The 20,167-nt window shown below is 37.1% G+C and overlaps 1 protein-coding gene across 10 annotated transcripts in view; it reads left to right on the forward strand.

The window, feature by feature from the left end:
• Positions 1 to 20,167, forward strand: part of OPA1 (OPA1 mitochondrial dynamin like GTPase) — an 86,605-nt gene that overhangs the window by 59,984 nt on the left and 6,454 nt on the right. For all 10 annotated transcript variants that reach the window (XM_038571323.1, XM_038571327.1, XM_038571326.1 and 7 more), the window contains one exon: positions 549 to 659. In XM_038571323.1, the coding sequence (XP_038427251.1) occupies positions 549 to 659 (111 nt within the window). The remainder of the gene's footprint in view (positions 1 to 548; positions 660 to 20,167) is intronic.

Here is a 20,167-nt window from a genome sequence, read left to right on the forward strand (position 1 = left end):
GGTTATGATCTGAGTCTTGAGGTTTGCCCCTGAGTTGGCAGGGATTCTACTTGAGATTTTCTCCTTCCCTTTCCTTCTGTCCCACCCTCCACGCACACGCATGCATGCTCTCTCTCTCTTGCAAATAATAAATTTAAATGAAAATAAATCTGTTAGAAAAACTGAAAATTATCATCTGCCCATAAAATAGTAATGAAAGTAAATCATAATTGGAAAAGATGGGAGATAAAACATACCAGGAGTCTCCCTTCATTACACAAAAACTGTTAGAAAAGGACTCCTAAGCATCACTTAAGTTTTTTGGGGGGAAATCTGCACTTCTTTAAAGTGTTAGGACTTGAGAATATGAGTTTCTCTGAGGATATTAGATTCATGTTGGACAAAAGTACTATATAACAGGTAGAGATTCTCCCTATAGCTGTGAGAAATCTGAACTCTGTAAGTCTGACATGAGAAAAATCCAAACTTACTCTCCATGTATTGCTAATTTATCCTCCATATGCATTCATAATAACGATGCTCCTCAAGTTTTTGTTTACTTTGAACAGTCAGACGACTAGAGAAAAATGTGAAAGAGGTGTTGGAAGATTTTGCTGAAGACAGTGAAAAGAAGGTAAAACTGCTCACTGGCAAACGAGTTCAGCTGGCTGAAGACCTCAGTAAGTAGTTCTTCCCGCCCTCCGCCCCGTGCTGCCTTTTCTCTTTCCTCATTTCCATTATTCGTTCATCCATTTAATTGCAAACTGTAGAAGTGTATACAAAGAACTTTCTTTCCATGAACTATTTGCAAGAAAGTTGCTGACCTGTCGCCCCATCACTTTCAAGTACTTTAAGGTGTATTTCTTAGAAACAAGGATTTTTTTTCCTAGCAACCATCCAGATCAGGATGTTGACACTGATACATTGCTGAATCTAATTTTCAGACCCCATTCAAGTATCCTGTGTCGTCCTAGTATTGTCCTTTTGTGTAAGAAGATGTTCATGCTCAGCCTGTACTTTCCCTGATCCAGCTTCCTTTTTCTGGAGAATGGTATTTAGAAGTCAAGAGTAGGAAGCTAGATGTGCTGATTGTTACTGGACTATCACTGTTCACAGACTCTCTCCGTGGAAAGAGCTGGGGAACAGATTTTGCCTGCATTCAGGTCTCTGTGCACGCGTGTATACGTGTGTGGATACCTGTCCACACATTTATATCTCTGTTTCTAATCACAAGTATATGTCTGTGTTGGAAGCCCTAAGTTAACAATGATACTTTCCATTATAATTTGGTAGCTCAGGGTTCATCCTAGTAGTCTCCTTTTTCTTTGAGGAAAGAGAAATCTGGCTCCCAGCTCTCCTTAATATATTTACTTACTTTGATCAGCCTTCCCATATGTATGCAGACTTGTCACTGTCCCCTTCGTTGCGCAAGCATCCCTTTTGCCCTGTGTTGACACCCCTTTTACCTCATGCAGGCTCGGATACCCCGTGCCATGTTACCCTTCTTCACAGACTCCTTTTCAGGGAGCTCATGCACTGGCACTGTGTAGTAGGCGGATCCCCTTTTATCCTTCCTGCCTCTTCCCCTGCGCCAGCACCTCCTGAAGCCAGGCCATGCTTTGGTAGTGGACTCCCTCTTCATCCTACATGTGCTCCAGAACTCTGCAGCAGACTGGACTGCCCTGCTACACGGATACTCGCCCACTACTGGGCCACGCCACCAGCACCCTCTTCAACCGGGTCAGGCGTTACGCCTACACTGGCCCGTAGGGCTGTCCCTTCCGTCACGCGTCCCCTACCCCCAACCTAACTTGGCCTTATTGATCACTTGGTCTCTCTCTGGAGACGTTTGGTTCTTCCTGAATGCTGGTGTTCCTAGCTTTAAAGTATTTGAGTTGAATGTTAAGATTTACTTAGAGCTTTGAGAACCCAAGGAAATCCCAGAAGGAGTGATGTTAAATAAAAATAAAAACACTGAGGTTGGTGCTTCGGTTTGAGCTTACCTCGTTTGTTACAAGCTTCTCCTCATTTAATTTTCCCAAACGGTATTTTTCCTTTCAGCATATACTTAAATTTACCATCTTGGGAGTTTTCCGGTATGTAAGAGAAAGCAGATACGGAATAAGAAGAAGTTCCTCACATTTGAAAATCATTTCTAATCTGAAGTTAGGTCACTACAATACGCTCCCTAGAATATCCAAGAGAAACCAGTGGTTTTCCTGTCAAAACCCTGCCCCCCCACCCCCACCCCACCCCCGCCAGGCCTCAGCAGCGTGCTCCTCCACTGGCACCGTCGCCTCCTCTGTTACCTCAGCTCGTCATTTGCTGTCTTTTCTGCCCTTTCTTCCCTTAATCTTTATTTTGAAGTGTATCTTATTTTAGTTCATATTCTGTTTTCTGTTGCTTTTCTTTTTGTTTCTTTCATGCCACTTGATCAGAGTAAGTTTGTGCTAACTCGTAGACGATCTGTGTTTGTGCACTGCCGTTCACTAGCTGTGTTCCCTTAGGCACGTTATCTCTCAGAGCCTTAGCCTCTTTGTAAAAATGCCTCCAATTAGTTATTATATTACTAGGAGGGGCTTTGGGAAAATAACTTCAAAAACCACTTGCAAGTCCCTGCCTCACAAGTTTATGCTTTGTTAGTGCTGTTCCAGGAAGAGGTGTGCCAGTGTTGTAAGGTGTACAGATATATTTCTTTTGTATCCCTCAGGACATGATTATCAGACCGTGGAATACTTCACTGTATTTTACTAGCATATGTAATTTTAAGTAATTAAAAACAATGTATCTTTTATGTTTTCTAAGAGAGCTTTATACAACCCCATTACTTTGCAGTCCCAATTTGATAATTTAAAAAAAATGGTGTATCGCTAACACAGATTTGTGCCCATCAAACCAAGATTCATGTTATCCTGCTTTTTTTCCCCGAGAAAGTACTCCTGTGACTTCCTTGGAATGATTTACTATAAAATTATGGTTGTGTTAATGTACCAAATAATGTCATTGACAGGAAGTGTTTCACCAGTGACTCGGCTTCATCTTCACAGTAAAGGAGATGAGCCATGATATGGTCCATTAGTTGGAGAAGAATCTTGGGAGTACCGTTTCCGTACTGTTTATCTTTCATGTAACACTTAAGGATATGATCTTGGATCCCTTCAGCCAGACAATTTAGCTTTAACAGTAACTACTGTATTACTTGGATCGAAGTTTTTAGTATAGCATATTCAATTAGAATATAGCGTGTTAGTAGAATTTAGAGAAAGGGAAACAAAGGAGTTTTTACCACAATTTCAGAATAGTACAGAGTAGAGTATTGTGGATTTGGGAAAGTTTGGTGCATCATGTTTTTTGCCAGTCTTATTAAACTTGCTCCATTTTAAATCTTTTTACTACTTTACTTTGGATATTCACTGATTGTCTTGAGTTAGGAAAATCAAAGAGACAAGAGCCCACCCCTTCTAGTCTCGAGAAAAGAAGTCCAACATAGGAACCAGGCCTCCTTGGAGAGGTGGACTCCATAGCTGGAACAAGAAAAGGTTAGGATGAACCTGGAGCATCCGAAGGTAACAAAGTAAGGAAGTATTTGAAGGATGATAGGGACGTCAGCAAGGTGCAAAAGCCAGCTTGAAAACACTCCCGCTGGCCAAAAGTAGGACAATTTGGGTATCAAAGTAAATAATGACAGTACAAATTATAACCCACTAAATAAAATAGGATTCCACAAATTGATAATTATATAAATGAATAAAATGAATTATATAAATAAATGAACAGAATCAGTGATGAGGAATGGGATATTTGTATAATCACGCAAAGTATCTCCACACAAAATAATTTAAAAAGGAAAAAGAGTAACTTTACAATGGATAAGCCTGGCAATAACCACCTTCATCAAGCTGTCAGAGTTAATATTCTCGGTAACAGTCAAATCAGAACTGTTCCACCTTGCAGAATGCAGTGAAAAAAGAAAAAAAAAAAAAAACCAACAGCACTTCTTAGATATTTTTGCCAAAGATGTGTAACTTAAATCCAATTATGAAGATACATCAGATGAACCCAAATTGAGGCACAGTCTGTAGAATAAGTAGCATGTAATCTTCAAATGTGTCAAGACCATGAGAAACCAGAAAATAGTGAGGAACTATTCCAGGTCAAAGGAGACTAAAGAACATGAAAACAAACAGTGTATGATCCAGACCCTGATCTCGTTTTATAGGACATTAATGGGACAGTTGGTAAAACTTGAATGGGATGTTACATAGTGTTAATTTTTAAATTTTTATTGTTAAATTGAGATTGCTTAGGAAGATATCTTTATTTATAGCTAGAACACAGTACAAATTTGGGGTTTATGGGATGTAATGACCATAAATTATTCAGGAAAAATATGTTCTTTGTAGTGTTCTTACCACTTTTCTCCATATCTGAAATTATTTTTATGTAAAAAGCGTAAAAAATGGTTTGATTTTATTTTTATAACTGGATTTGCTTACATAAATGGATCATGGTCATATGAAAATGATTTAGAAAAAATGAGAATTTGAAAACTATGATCTCTGAATATTTTGGAAGGCAGTGAGTACCTCTTGGACAATTTTTTTTTTTTTTTAAGTAGGCTCCATATCCAGCGTGAGGCTCGAACTCATGACCCGAACATGAAGAGTCACGTGCTCTACTGATTTAGCCAGTCAGGCGCCGCACCTCCTGTATATAGCTCTTCTTTCCACCTTAATTCCTTATTTGCATTATCTAATTACACTTAGAACTATCTAGTGTTGAAATATGCCCATTATGACCTTGATGAAATACTTTTGACTTTGTAGCAAATTTTATTTCAAAGGATTTTTTTAATAGATATTTAAATACAGGGATCCCTGGGTGGCGCAGCGGTTTAGCGCCTGCCTTTGGCCCAGGGCGCGATCCTGGAGACCCAGGATCGAATCCCACGTCGGGCTCCCGGTGCATGGAGCCTGCTTCTCCCTCTGCCTGTGTCTCTGCCTCTCTCTCTCTCACTGTGTGCCTATCATAAATAAATAAAAAATTTAAAAAAAAATTTATAAATACAACATCAACTTAGATAGAACCTATTTGGATTTCCAGTATAATTTGTAATAATGTGTTTAATCTCTTTATTGAAACAGACTATATGTTTAAATGCTTTCTTTGAAGAGGGAAAGATTATATAGAATATAGCTCAATTCAGATTTTTCTTTTCATAATGAGCTGTTTTATGATTTATAAAATCTATTTTATGATTGTCATCATATAAAACAACTGATAATGCTAACATCTCATAGACATTTTGGAATTTGTTCTCTGTCCCACCCTGGAAATGGAATATCTGGGCACTGGTAACAATTGCTGAGTTTCAGCAAAACAGCATGGAATTCTTTTATTACTTGTTATATGAATGTCGTGTCAACTGTTAACTAAGTTATTGTTAGTTTGGGACCTTTATATCAATTGCTTGGGAGTGAGAGCTTAGGTTTCTTTCTTATTCACTAAAGCCCGAATTATTCTTCATTCTCTGTGTACATAATCAAAGAATCATTGAGACCGAGGAATTAAGGGGGCATCACAAGTCATTTAGATCACTAAGATGTATAGTCTTTCCCTTACTTTACAATGCATTTCTTTTAAAATTTATATCAAAACTTGAAACTGTTTATGAATGTGAGTTAGTATTTAGATACTTTTCCTGTGCCAGGTATTAGCTTGTAGGCCTTGTATGCGTTCTCATAGGTACAGTCATTTTCTTACTTTATAAAGAAATGGAAACCTTGAAACACGTAGTGGTAAACACGTAAGTGGTAAAGCCAAGATTTGAGTCCAGGCCTTTTAACTACTGTGCCAAGATAAGTCGAGAAAAGTTAAGCCTTTGAGAAATATAATTACCTAAAATATAGTCCTTTGCGTTTGGAAGCTTACAGTTAACAGTGTCCTTTATGGAGTGGGTCAGAAAAGCATAGTATTAGTCATTTAACATTTAAACTTTCAAATGATATGAAAACTGATAGAACATCTAGATAAGGAAGGAACGCTAAAGTGTAAACCAAGCCACTGACCAGACTGAAGAAAGGTAATTTATGACCTGTAAATATCTCACGTTGTACGCTATCAAACTCTCCCGTAGTTAATTAGGTAGTGTGTAAGTTGCCCAGAATTCAGACACAACTTTTCAATGTGATGTGTTCATGCTTAGAGTCTTAAGATCTAGTTTTAACAGATAGAGAATCTTTACTTGAGCATAAAGATTGGTGAGGGTTTTGGTTTTTCATTTTTGTTTTTGTGGTGGTTTTATGCTAGGAGTGTTGAAATGTGTGATAATAGGCTTCAATTTATTGCTTCCTACTTCTTGTCTTTACATGAATTGAAGATGTGCTTCAGTAAAAATTGAGAAACTTCCTATTTCCATCTCATTCCCTACTTAAATGTGCAACAGTGATAAACTCCTTTACTTGGGCTTGCCACTGCACAGGCTTATTTTATTTTAATTATACAGTTTGATGTCCTTAATGTTAAAAATAGTATAGCTTATACAGCCTAGCAAATTAGAATTTTCCAATATCCGCAGCTTTTTTCTCCTGCAGTTAATTTGCTCTGCTGACTCCCTACGCGAGGTGGCAACAGCTGGCCTTTCACTGGAGCCCGGGGATTAGGGAGCAGGAGTCACAGCAGCGTGCTCGGCCTCTCGCCTCTGTTGACTGTTCTTTATTGTTTGATGCCTGGGCATCTCCCAGACAGCCAGCAATTGTTTCTTAAAACTTAAAGTTTGTTTCTCTTGGGAGTATACAATGCTGGTGGGGCTTGTCTTTGTGTCTCTTCACTTTCCCAGTCTCCTCTTATAATCCATCCTGTGCTTTCTCTTGATAATGAGAAAAGAGCAAAGTTACCAGCTTTGTATCTCAGTGTGCATAAGATTCAGTTTTGACTCTGAAAACTTAAATGGAAATTTTATTTTTCTCTGAGCATCAGATATTTACTAACAGAAATCATTATTAAACTGAAAACTTTGTCCATTATTAGTATGTTAGTATATTTTTGAAATTATGGTGATAAAAAGGGCGTGACAGCAGAATGAACCATTACTGCCATTTTAAAAGCTAAAATTGGAAGAGAAACGCACCATAGCTGCTTAAGTCCAGAAAGATCCTTTATTGGTACAGCGTCGGGAATAGAATCATTGGTATTGTAATACCATTGTATGGTGACAGATGGTAGCTAAGCTTGTGGTGCCCGTAGAATAGCATAGACTTGTCACATCACTATGTTGTACACCTGAAACTAATGTAACATTCCGTGTCAACTATACTTCAATTAAAATTTTCTTAAAGATTTTTTTTATTAGATCTAAAACATAATTCTAAGGGTGCCTGGGTGGCGCGGTCAGTTAAGCAGCTGACTCTTGATTTCAGCTCAGGTCATGATCTCAGGGTCCTGGGACGAAGCCCCACGTAGGGCTCCGCACTCAGCGGGGAGTCTGCTCCAAAAGGATTCTCTCTCCCTTTCCATCTGTCCCTCCCCCAATGTGTGTGTGCACACGCTCTCTCTCTCCCTCTCAGATAAATAAATCTTTTTTTTTAAAAAAAAAAAACCCCCTGCAATAAATAAATAAATAAAGCACGATTCTAATTTATAGGATAGTTAAGAAATATATCTCTGTGCCATGGTAAAACTTGAGTAAAAAGTAGTCAGAACATATCTAGATGGAACCCTCAGCCAGAATGATTTTGTTGTTCTTTATTTAGAGAAGAAGAATATCAGGATACTCTCAAATTTAATTTCTATTGGTTACTCCACATTCCTAAACTTCTCGCAAACCTGCCATATCCTTGAAAGTCATTATGGATGAAAATAGTGGCCATGAGGTAGTGTGAGACTGAAAATTATCCTACAAAATGATCATTATACTCAGAATCTGGAAGTTAAAGTTATGGAAAAGGGAACTCGTATTTAAAACTATTTTTCTGGGGGTAGGGCTCTGGCATACAAATTTTAACAAGTTTCCATAGGGGATTTTTGCTGGGTACCACCCACCCTTCTGCCTCCAAGTCCACACTTCAGAGAATTCTTCCTATTTACAGGAATAAAAGTTGTCATTTTATTAATTGGGATAAAATCGACATATCTTCTTTTAGTGGAGTCTTAGAAACTGTGTGACTGTTGAAAATTGGGTAATTATTTGAACTCTATCTGAAGTAGCATATTCATTTTGTGTCTGTGTAACCAGAGAAAATTAACCTTAAAGAGGTTTGAAAAGGGAACAGGTGGCATTGAATTGTAGAAATCTAGGTACATAGGCCAGATTTTTTATAAAGACACAGTCACAGAGATTAGAGTAAGGTGCCCTGGAGAGAAAGCTTGGAGTGTAAGGACTGTAACCCCTATAGTTTCACTTATATCTGACTACCATTACTGCATTTCTTTGGCCAATAATTGTAATTTCTCCTGACATCTGGCACATTTCTGAGCCGTCTTTTCCCTTTGTCTCCTTTTCATGTCTCTCACTGTGTCTTCTTCCAGACTATTATCACTTGCTCAACCAGGATTTTTCCTCCTTGCTACTTATTTACCTTCCTCCAGTGATTAAAAACCTTACCAGTATTGTTTAATTGAGCAGAAGGCAGACTTCCCACCTTAAGCAACTGTATAGATCAACTGAAATAACCAGTTTAAGAAAGAAAAATTTGAGGGGCACCTGGGTGGCTCCTCCGTCAGTTAAGCACTTACCTTTAGCTCAAGTGTTGATCCCAGGGTCCACGGCCCTGTGTCGTGTGTGGTCCTGCCCGTCCGCCCCCCCCCCACCGCCTCCCTGCCCAGTAGGGAGTCTGCTTCTCCCTCTGCCCCTCCCCCTGCTTGTGTGCATTCTCTCTCTCTCTCAAATTTTAAAAATTCATGTGTATTTATTGTTCTAAAGTGATACAGTTCTTTCATAAATTCACCATACTTTGTATGGTATGTGTGGTATGTTCCGTGACTGTCTAATTATGACCTTTTAATACAGATTCTTTATCTGTCTGTATCCGCGCCCTCCCCCCCCAGCCCCACCCTGCTTACAAAGGAGGAAGAAGGAAGCTCACTCTTCTCCTAAGGAACTTTCTAACCCTCTGTCCTGCCAGAAAGCAGGAAAGCCACCATATCGTTTCTCTTGTAGAGCAGCTTGCATTTGCTGCATTCACCCCTGTCTCCACCCGCCCACTCCCCTGCTGACACCCTGTGATACGACTTTCATTCCTAATGAAACCACTTCTAGGACACCAGTGATTTCCTAATTGCCAGCCCCGTCCAGTTTACCAAAACGCTTTCATAAGCTTTTGTGTTTGTTAGGCATTTTTAAGTTGATTGGAATATTTTCATTCTTTTTGACATTCATGTACCTTTTGTGTATTTTATGGAGTGGTTATTAGTAGAAACTAGTATATTTTTAAAACTGGAAAGTTTGGAATGTTTCTCTCGTCCATGCAGAAAAAGATTACTTCTTTCTGTTTTGTGTTACCAGTTTGTGAAGTCTTGAAGGCACCTGTTCAGGGTAAAAGCAATTGGATTTTAAATTTTGCCTTTGTGAACTAATATTTTTCATAGTAAGGTGAAATTGACAAAGAAACTAAGGAAGGATTATTTTTACCTTGAGTCTACGTAGGTGAAGTAGACTCTGCTTTGTGTTGTAGCCAGAGAGAGAGAGAGAGAGAGAGAGAGAGACATGGCACAAAGAATACAGTAATCCTCGGGGAGAAGCCTCTGTGTTAGAGAAGTAGTTATTTACACACAGAATTTCATGTGACGAGCCTGAGTGGTGTGCTTTCCAGGTTATTGATGAGAAAATCCAGACTCAAAATGGGGCATTTAGAATCAAACACATTTTTCATGGCCTAAGTCTTATCTTTTAAAGGCAGCATTGAGGATATTGATAAATTGGTGCAAGATTAAAAAGATATTTACTTCTCTGTTATGTTATACAGGTTACTGGTGTTCAGTGTTTTATTAGCAAGTATATTCTTTTTGCCTTAAACTCAATTTTAACTTATTAAAACTAGGAATAAAAATGAGACAGGTCTTTATCATTTTAAAGTAGATTATATTTATGTGTTTTGATACGTGTTTATGTGTATATTGTGATATACAAAAAGGCCAATGTACATATTTTCAGCTAGAAATGAGACTTTTTTCACCTAATCATGCTTGCCACTTCCTTACTGAGAGTTTAAGAATGAAGTAACATCTTAAAGTTGGGATTAAATTTTGATTGTTTTGTTTTTTTTAATTATGTTTTATGTTTTCTTTCCGTTGCTAAGGTGGAAAAAAAATGAAATCTACTCATTGAAACTAAATCTAATCATAAAACAACCTACTGGCCTGTGAAACACTATGTTAAAAAAATAAAATTAAGCAAGATATGAATATATTTTTTTTAAAAGGAAAGGTCTTTTTGGGGGGGGCAGGGGCGGAGCCGCCGCCCCCCACCCCCCACCCCGCCAAGCAACAGTCTTAAAGGATGAATTGGTGCATGTTAAAACTGGTAATCTCTATGAAGTAGGGTTCTCAGTTCTCAGGGTAAAGAGGGGAGTAAAAGGCAAAAGAAGTCTTAACTGTTTACTATTTTATACATTTCTAAACTGTTTCTTTTCCCAAATAAGCATAATTCAAAATTGCCTTAGAAATTTCATATTCTTAATTACTGTATTCGTGGAAATGACAAAGCTAATTATGATCAATTTTAAAAGTGACTGAATATTTTCCCAATAATTTCTTGGTGATAGTGATGCCATGAGACATTTCATGGGACTAGATAGTAATTGCACATCATGAGGTCTTCCCTGGTGGTTGGGATTCACTTTGAATTCTTTTGATTTCTAGTAAATGCCCACTGTGGATCTATATCTGCAAAATGAGTTTAAGTCTTTCTTGAGACTGGTAAAAATTTCAGCTCATGCAACCCATGTAAGATGATAGATTTTCCCTGCCTCATTGTTACCTACTACATATGGAAATAGTCCATTTTAATTTCTCTTAAAACAGCTGTTTCATTTCTTCCTTAGTATTGTCCGTTGTAGAAACGAGTTGGCTGTTTTTTATTCACTTCAGTTAGATCTGTTTCCTGGTGAAGGAATTCAAGTCTTTCTAACCTCGCCTGTTTAGTCTCCTTGAGGCACCACTTCATTCTCTGAGTCATAGGTACAGACAGACTGCCTGTCTCCACCAAGTACACTACCAGGATTTGAGGCGTTTGTTTTAATCCCTCTTATTAGCATAGAACTAGTACATGTATATATGCATCATGGAAATTAGAAAACATAGATGGCAAATCTTTAAAACAATTGGCACTACCCAGAGATAACCACTGTAACATTGTATTCTAATAAAAATTTTCTATTTTTTTTTAACAAAAATTTTAATGTGGTCTTAGGGACATAATTTCTGCACATTTCTGGAACATTTTTCCTGAGGACATCTTAGGTTAGCTTTCCCTTACCACCACCAATCTTCACTTCTTTGCCATTGCTCGTATTTCTGGTCTCTCATTTATCAGAATAAGCTAAATTTCTTCTCCTTTTCTTCATATGGTACTAGTTACTTTAAATAGGTCAGGTATCTCAAAGGCTATATTCTAGCAAAACATACACAGAACATTCAAAACGTACACTCTGCTTTGAAAGCTAATCCCCACCTGTATCCAGGACCCGGGCACTTCCTGTGTGTGTTTATGCCTGCATTATGTCTGTCCTTTCTCCAAAGATGCTCATGTCATCCCCATCGTAAGACTGCTCTGCCTTGATCTTGATTCTCTTATCCAGAAAAACCTTCAAACGTTTGCCTGCTACCACCACTTTGAACCATCCACCCTCATAGCTTTGTAATCTTTTTTTCTCACTTCTGCCAAATTTGTTTTTTCCACGATTGCTGACAACCAAGAGAAAGCAGTGGGGCAGGGGAGCATTAAGGAATTGAAAGTATGTATTCCCGTGTAACTGCAGTATTTGGTACTTTGGGATCCAAATCGTGCTTGGAGCTCTACAACTGTCTCTGACGTTTGTATACAGTTTTACACTTTATAGAAAGTGTTACATATTTCCGCGGCATAGGAGGCTCGCTTGTAAGGTATTATCCCCATTGTTCAGATGGGGAAATTAATGTTCGTTGAGGGAAACGATTTAGCCAGTTACGTAAATATTTTTGGCAAAGCTGGAGCTCACAACATGTGTTAGAGGTAGTATCTTCTTAGATTTGTTTTAACGATTCTACTCTTTAGTCTTTGGGTTTTTGCTTGTGGGTAAGCGAGTTCATGTAATTTGGCTTTCTTTTTTATTTTCAGTGTGCTAGTTTTTGAACCTACTCTCCTAAACTAATTATTAGGAATCTTGAACAATGAATTTGTCTCCTAAAGACATAATGTAATGGTTTCATTCTTCGAAAAAGATCAATATACAGATTTATAAATCTGTGTATTCTTTACTGCTGTTTCAATTTTGTAATTTGCCTTTTCTGTAGAAAATAAGAAATTGTGGCAAAATGCAAAGGTGATTTTCTAAATTAATGAATATGTAATACTGATTCTGAAGTTATTTTCATTTCTTTGAGCCTTATCCTGACTTCTGGAACCAGCATCAACAATGATGCCTCTTTACAGGGTTATAGTGAGAAATGACTGAAATTCAGTACAGAATCAGCCTAACAAAACATGAATGCCGGTAGCTCTTCCTGTGATAAGTTTAATAATAATCCTTTGTCCTGCTGCAGCGTCATAGTTAAGAGATATAATTGTATTTCATTTTTGTTTTTCATCTCGCTTAAATCGTAGCTTTATTAAAACCTGCAATTGTTAGTTCCATATTTTTTTCACAAACTTTTGGGTAGGTTCATAAATCAGAATTACAGTGTCTGTTCACATATTACTTTTTTACTTTTAAAAATTACATTAATGAGCTGACTGTTTAAGAATCATTCTCATGATTCATTCATCTGTTACGCCTCCTTTTTAAGGCTTCAGTACTGAAGGTCTTTTGACAAACCAATATTTATAACAGTTTGACAGCAGGATGAGGAACAGCGTTTGTCTTTGTAACAGCTTGAAGAAAGACCCTTTCCAGGACCCAGTCATGCAGTTACAATCTTGACCTCTTTCTTATGCTGGGAACATACATACAGCAGCACCTCCCATGTGTTTTCTTGTCCCATTGACTGTCCATTCACTTCCCATCTGTTTTGCAGCCTTAAAGGAACAGAAGGGGCCCTCTTCTTATAAATCTGTCTTCACAGGTGATAAATGATGTCCTGTCTCTTTAAAGGCTGCCTGGGTGGTTTTCCTTTTCTTAAAATGTTTCAACTTTCCTTCTAACAAAATTCAGAGTAAAATGTACTTTTAAGAAAAAGAGGGAAATAGAAAAGAAAAAAGACGAGTTATTTTAAAGCTTTCTTAATTGATTTAGACCGAATATTTTATTGGTCATTTGGCTAACGATTTTTTAGTCTTCTCAATTAATAACCTAAATCATATTTTAGAAATTGTTTTGATATTTAGATTTTTCTGTGGAGACAGAAGGAATATATTCATTTTGAAATAGTGTATTTAAACCCTTTGGTGGGGGAATAAAACAATGTATCATTAATGAGCTAAAATATAACTTTTAAAGATTTTTTTCACCATAATTTGAGTAGACAGATGTAAATAATGTGTAACATTTTATGTACTGGGTACAGAATAAAACAATTCACAGTAGATGATTATTAATCTTATTTTTTTTACATTTATTTAGTTTTTTTTAAAGATTTTTTTAAATTTATTCATTTATGATAGAGAGAGAAAAAGGGGCAGAGACACAGGCAGAGGGAGAAGCAGGCTCCCTGCAGGGAGCCCGATGTGGGACTCGATCCGATCCCGGGACTCCAGGATCACACCCTGGGCCAAAGGCAGGCGTCAAACCGCTGAGCCACCCAGGGATCCCCTTTTTTTATTTTTTACATTTAAAAGACAATCCTGAATCCCATAAAAACTTACCATTTTTTTTCTCCCATTGCTAAAAAGAAATGCTTTAATATATGTATTTATATCATTGGATTTTCCAAACATTGAGCAGAAATAAAAATGTTTTCTCCCATGCAGAAATTACTTATAGAAGGTTAATGGAACTAAATTAATGGACGATTAATTGTCCCCTCAATATATTTTTAAATTACTGATTTTAAAAACATTACCAGCATAAAAAGACCACTCTTCAAGTATTATGGCATATTATATGAATCGGCTGCCTAGTGGTACACCTTCTATGAACTAGTTTGTTAGGTTGTTCATTAATTCCCTGCCCTATTCCAAAAGATACGAGGCAGCTTTTGCAAAGATCTATCCTTTACAAGATGTAAAAATGCTTAAGTGGAAAGTTGAATGAAAGGAAAGAAAGTTAAGGCAAGTGGAATGATGTGAAACTTGGGATAAGATTGGTACCCCCTCAAAATACTTGCTCAGGGGTTCTCTTGTTTTGCAAGTGACCTGAAAATTTAGCTCTGAATTTCCTAGACAGCTGATGCAAAATGGAAAACAAAGTCGATGACGTGGTGTTGCTGGTGGCTGACAGACACACCGTTGCTTAGTGGAAGCATAGGTGTTCCTAGTATACAGCGCCTCAGGGAAATTTCCTTCATCCTCACTGAATTATAGGATAAAGTAAATCAAGTGACTACATATAATCATGAGTTTCACAGGGCTCTTTACTGGGTTTTGGCTCAATGTAGGCTAATAGCATAAGCAGTTCTAGGTGAAATCAAAATGATGCAGTCCAGATACGTAGCTGTGTGACTTATCTAAAGATAAACTTACGTAGTAGCTAATGTCTAGTGTCCTCCATACAATCTTCCATAAATATGAATTCTTCTTGCAGCTGAGCCTTTTAATAACAGGTAGCACAAAGTTCAAGGTTTTACACTCATTGACAGTGACAGAAACCTGGAAGGAGCTACTCTATTAATTAAGAGCAGTTCCATAAGCATTAATAGTTAGCCGAGATGAAATTACGATTGCCATTTACTTATGAAAGTGAAAGACCCAAGTGTAAGGCTGCTCTGTGTTCATTCATACGAAGTCTTATGGAGAATTAGCTTTACTATATCATGAAAGTGTTTTAAGTGGTTTTGATTATATTAGCTAAAAGAGCCTTAAGAAAAGAGAAACTAGAAGAATATAAAGTAATTTGTCTCATAGACTTTCTTAAGGCAGCTTTCTAAATCATACTGTTTTTTTTTGGGGGGGGTCTAATTATAGCAAATTTTTAAAATGGTCATCTTTAACGTTTGAATTACGTATTGTTAAGTAGATTACTCAACAGTGAATGAATATCCATAGACATCTATTGCATAGCAAGTTCTGTGCTAGGCCAAGTGATATTAAATAACGGACTTTTTTGTACGTAGGTAATTCATGCAAGCGGTCCCACATTGATTTCTATGCTGGGGGTGGGGATGGGGGTGGGGACAGTATAAAACTGGTATTTCTAAAATTATATAGCCCTGTGAGGATAATATTGTCATATGCAGTTGAATTTTTACTAGAGCTTAATATCCAATAAATAAAAAATACTAAGCAAATAAGACAAGTTTAAAAGGATGCAGTTAAAACATATAATCATAATAATATATTTCAGTCCTAAGTTTTAAAGCAATACAGGCTTTGAATGCTTCTGGACAGATTTCCTTACTTTATAGATAAACTAGAGCTGTGACATGACTGTGGTTGTGAAGTTAAAGGCAAAGCTGGGGCTAGAAACCTGCTTCTCCTGACTGCTGCTGTCACATAGCTTTTAATCCACTATGTCCTCATCTTTGCAAAAACCATATAAAATTACTGCTCCCTTGATTATTAAAGGTGTTAGACTAGGGGTTTGTAGCATTTGTTGTCATAAAACACACCTTTCATTATTGTATACTCCTGTGAAGTCTATGTTTTGGAAGATCTGTCTACAGTAATCTTTTTCCTTAGAAACACAGAGTTACCATTATATCTTCTATCAGCCTAAATAATCATTGTTCCTAAGAAAACTATAAAGTAGATATAGTTTGGGCCAAAGATTTCCATTTGAACTTTTGAGACAATGAAAATGACCCAGACAACTCTATTACCACCTTCAGCAGACCCCTAGAAGTCAGGGACCCCGCCTAGCTTTGAAATTACCATCTCAGTCTCAAATAGCTTTCCAGGACACAGGAAATGATGCCTCCTTTTTCTGTAAGAAGCAGAAGTATTCTGTTTGTCTTCATTAATGAGTGTTTAAAATATTCATGTCTATTTGTAGGGAAAAAAAACTATAGTGCCAAGATTCAGGGAAGTGTCGGATTTAGCTATACGCCTTTGACTATCTCTCTGGTTTTTCCTCTCATCGATGTAAAAGGTGCACAATTTTGACTTGTGCTAAATCTAAATCTTTTTGACTATACCTTTGAGAATCTTAAACCTGGTCTCTTGTTCACCTTTTTTTTTGTTTTCTTTCCTTGTTTCCCAGTACTCTGGGTAATTCCTCTAAATACTGAACTTCTAATGAGCACTTACTGTATAATTGCCTAATAAAAGGCAGGCCTTTTTAGGAGCAACATATATCACATGTTAAAAATTGTTCTTTTAATTTTCAGTCCTTTAGTGATCAGCTTTTTTACAGCAAAATCTCACCTACAGGGTGTCTTCAAACTTGGTACAAAGTATGTATGCAGCATGTTATAAAACAGTTCTGTTAAGGTACATTTTGATCTTTGGATGTGTGGTTTACTTAAAGTACACTGCCTTAGTAAGTTTGCAGTTCGTGTCTTTGTGCTTTCTCCGAAAACCTCAGAAGTTGTAAAAGATTTATTTCAGTGCATGTGGTAGTGTTTTGTGTGTGGTTCTTTGTTCCTGTTCTAAACTGTTATTAACCACTGAAGTGAACCTTCTCCCAGGTTTGGCCTTTTGGTATTCACAGTGTATTCAAAACCTAATTACAGATTAGTCCAAATTTGAGACTTTTAGAGCAAGTATCAGAAGATTCAAAAAGAAACTGAGAGTAGCAGTATCATTTCATGTGGAGATAAAGGGACCCAAAACATGAATGGGTGTCAAGTCATCTGAAGAAAAGAAAAAAGAGAAGGAACTTCATTCACTGAGATGAACGGTTTATGAGGTGGGGATTATGGGAATATTCATGACTCAATCAAGAAGTACAATGAATTGATGTTTGAAATAGTTCATCTTTTAAGTAAACATTGGATAAATGGAAAGTAGACTCCATATTCACTACATGTAGAATTGCCTATTTCAGAACCGAAATAGCAGTTCAAACAGAAATAGCGGTTTGTTTAATCCCTTCCTGAGTTGGTTTAATTTATCAAGTTAATCTAAAATTTTATAAGAACTCTCTAGCTATAAATATTAAATGCAAATATTTAATAGAAAAAGGAGTTTGTTTTGTAATTAGCCATGCTAATCTGTGCACACATTTCCGTGGGAAATTTATAATAGCAAAATAGTTAAATACAGTAAGATCTTGGGACTTGAGAACACTAATACTGGGACATTAATTTGGAAGGATCAGAAAGTAGAAAGTTTTAGTTGCTCACACTTAACCCTATTTTTATGGATAACTCTATTTTCTGTACGTAGTCAGGTGGCATAGTTAGTATATAAAAGTGCTGAAAACTTAGAATTTAAAATGAGTGAATTCAAATACGAGAAATAATGCTGTTATTTGTAATATAGCTTCTTTGCAAAGAATGAAATAGTCTACTTTCTAAAGCTCTGTGTGTGTATGTGTGTACACGCACAAGGTCAGCATATTTTAGTCTTAATAAGTGTAATAATTAAATTGAAGTTTCTCTTTCCCCTGGTATTGTATCGTGAGATCTGAGTATTCTCTGTTCAGTGTTGCTTGTGTGGTTCGGGTGACCCAGCAGCTGTCCCTGATCTTCATTGTCAGTGTGTACGCTGCCTCCTGTGCCCAGGCTGGCTCTGGTTCTTAGCTCCTGGCTTCTGCCCTCTTGGTCACTGGCATAACACCCAGGAAGCCCGTCCAGTGATGTTTTCTTTCTCGATAACCTATAGCCTTTATTTTCTGTGCTGTATTTCTGGGAACTTCGGTTACCATTTATCAAGTATCTATTGAGTGTGTATATTGAGTCTGACGTTGTAGACATTGAAGATGCTGGACTTTCTTTGTTCAGCTTCATACTTTTGTATGGTTTTGCAAGGATTTCTTCAAATGTGTATAGATGTAGTCTTCTCAAGAGGTAATACGTATTGTATGTTTTTTAGTCCTTCCTAGGCTCAGAACTACTTAGGAGAGTACTTGGTAACTATTCCATTCCCAAACTTTTAGCACAACATATCTTATTGCACATTAAAGGTAAAACTTAAAACAAATACACTTGAAATAATAGCATTTGTTTTGTTACCATTTAGAGTCTATATATGGTAGCAAATTTAGTATGTTTCTGAATCAGAAGCATGTCCCAGAGCTAATAACTCTCCAGGCTTCGTGTCCTCGTCTTTGAGAGTGACACTTTCAGGGTCGTATGAGGACCAAATGAAACATGGGATTTTTTTTTTTTTTTTTTGAAACACAGGATTTAAAATCATCCCAGAGTAGACACTTCATAGACTTAGAATGAAGTAGGTAGGAGGTGACTAAGGAGTTCTTCTCAAAGGCAAGAGGGCATCTGTGTGCCCATATTACTCCCTTGAGTGCACTGTATAAAATGAAGGGGCAAGAAATGAATTTTTAAATTTATAAAGGATACATTTATCACAATTACCCTTTTTTCTTTTAACATTTACCTCTTTCCTCTCCTCTCCTCCTCTCCCTGCTCCCCCGCCATTACTTCTCAGTGACTTACTTAAGTAAATACCCTTTGTGTCATTCTTGAGGTTTCAGAATACGGTGGCATGGTGTCCTGATACTCTAATTGTAAAATATTTAGTAAAAACAGCTTTTTAAAAGCAAAATTTGACAATTTTATTCTGTGGTTTTCTTATTAAAGTAATTAGGTAAGTCTGTTTGCTTTCATTTGGGAAAAAAATTGCCTGTCTTTAATTTTAGAAGTATTTGAATTTGATTCGGACTCTACAGTTAGTCACCTGCATTAGAGTAGCCCTTGGTCTCTTTCAGTACAAACAGATCTTGCTCTGAACAGTGTCTCGTGAGTGATGCTACTGTACCGCCCGCTCACAGATTGTCCAGCTACGGATGGAGGTCAGTGACAGGGAAAAGGATGGATGGAGCTGGCCCTGCAGCTGCCTGATTGTACTCAGATCATGGAGCAAATAGAATCAGATTTCCTCTCTTCATACAGTACAGGTTTCCCAAGGAGAAATAGTTCTTAGTGAAATGTTTAAAGGGGTTTCCAAGGCTTTCAAACACCTGTTTAAATTTCATGCGTTGTGCTATTTAAGCCAGATGATTTTTTTAAATACCCTGTTCATTTCCAAATTTCTCAGAGGCCATATAGAAAATTCCTTTTCTCCTACTCTCCCTCCCCTTTAAAAAAAAAAAAATTTCTCCAGCTGATGAACTGCACTATGTGGAACTCTCTAAAATGTACTGAAGAAAATAGGTGAAGCTATTTCTAAGCAACTAGATGAATTAATTTTAAAAATAAGAATGTGGCCTTATTTTGAGAAAGGATGTAGTTTACGGGGTTTGACTGTTCTTTTACAGATAGTACAGACTAAACTTCCAAGAGATGGGCTAGGATTATTTTTTACCATTTCTCCAGTTTACTTTTGCAATTAAGGAATTATTGCCACCTCTGCGATAACTATTCTCATATTTGCTCAGTAAATAGTTTGATTAAAAAACAGTAGGGTTTTTTTTTTTCTCTTTTGATTTTGTGATAGTCTCAGACTAATACCAAGAGGTAGAAGTGTTAAATTACTGGCAAAAAAAAAAAAAAAGATGAAGACACTATGTTCTTGATATGCAGCCTTATAGGCTTTGTTGAGTTCCTGCACTGCTAATAAGAATTCATAAAGAGGACAGTTCTTCCTTTCATTGCTGTTCATCACAACTGCTTCAGTAGCCCTTGGTCTCTTTCAGTACAAACAGATCTTGCTCTGAACAGTGTCTCGTGAGTGATGCTACTGTACCGCCCGCTCACAGATTGTCCAGCTTCAGAAATGTTTATGTCTTCAATTGCAGATTATTTTTAAATATAAAATATAGAAGTGCTGAGGTGCCTGGGT

The sequence above is a fragment of the Canis lupus genome, chromosome 23 (genome assembly GCF_011100685.1).
Source record: "Canis lupus familiaris isolate Mischka breed German Shepherd chromosome 23, alternate assembly UU_Cfam_GSD_1.0, whole genome shotgun sequence".
In the NCBI taxonomy this organism is placed as follows: Eukaryota; Metazoa; Chordata; class Mammalia; order Carnivora; family Canidae; genus Canis; species Canis lupus.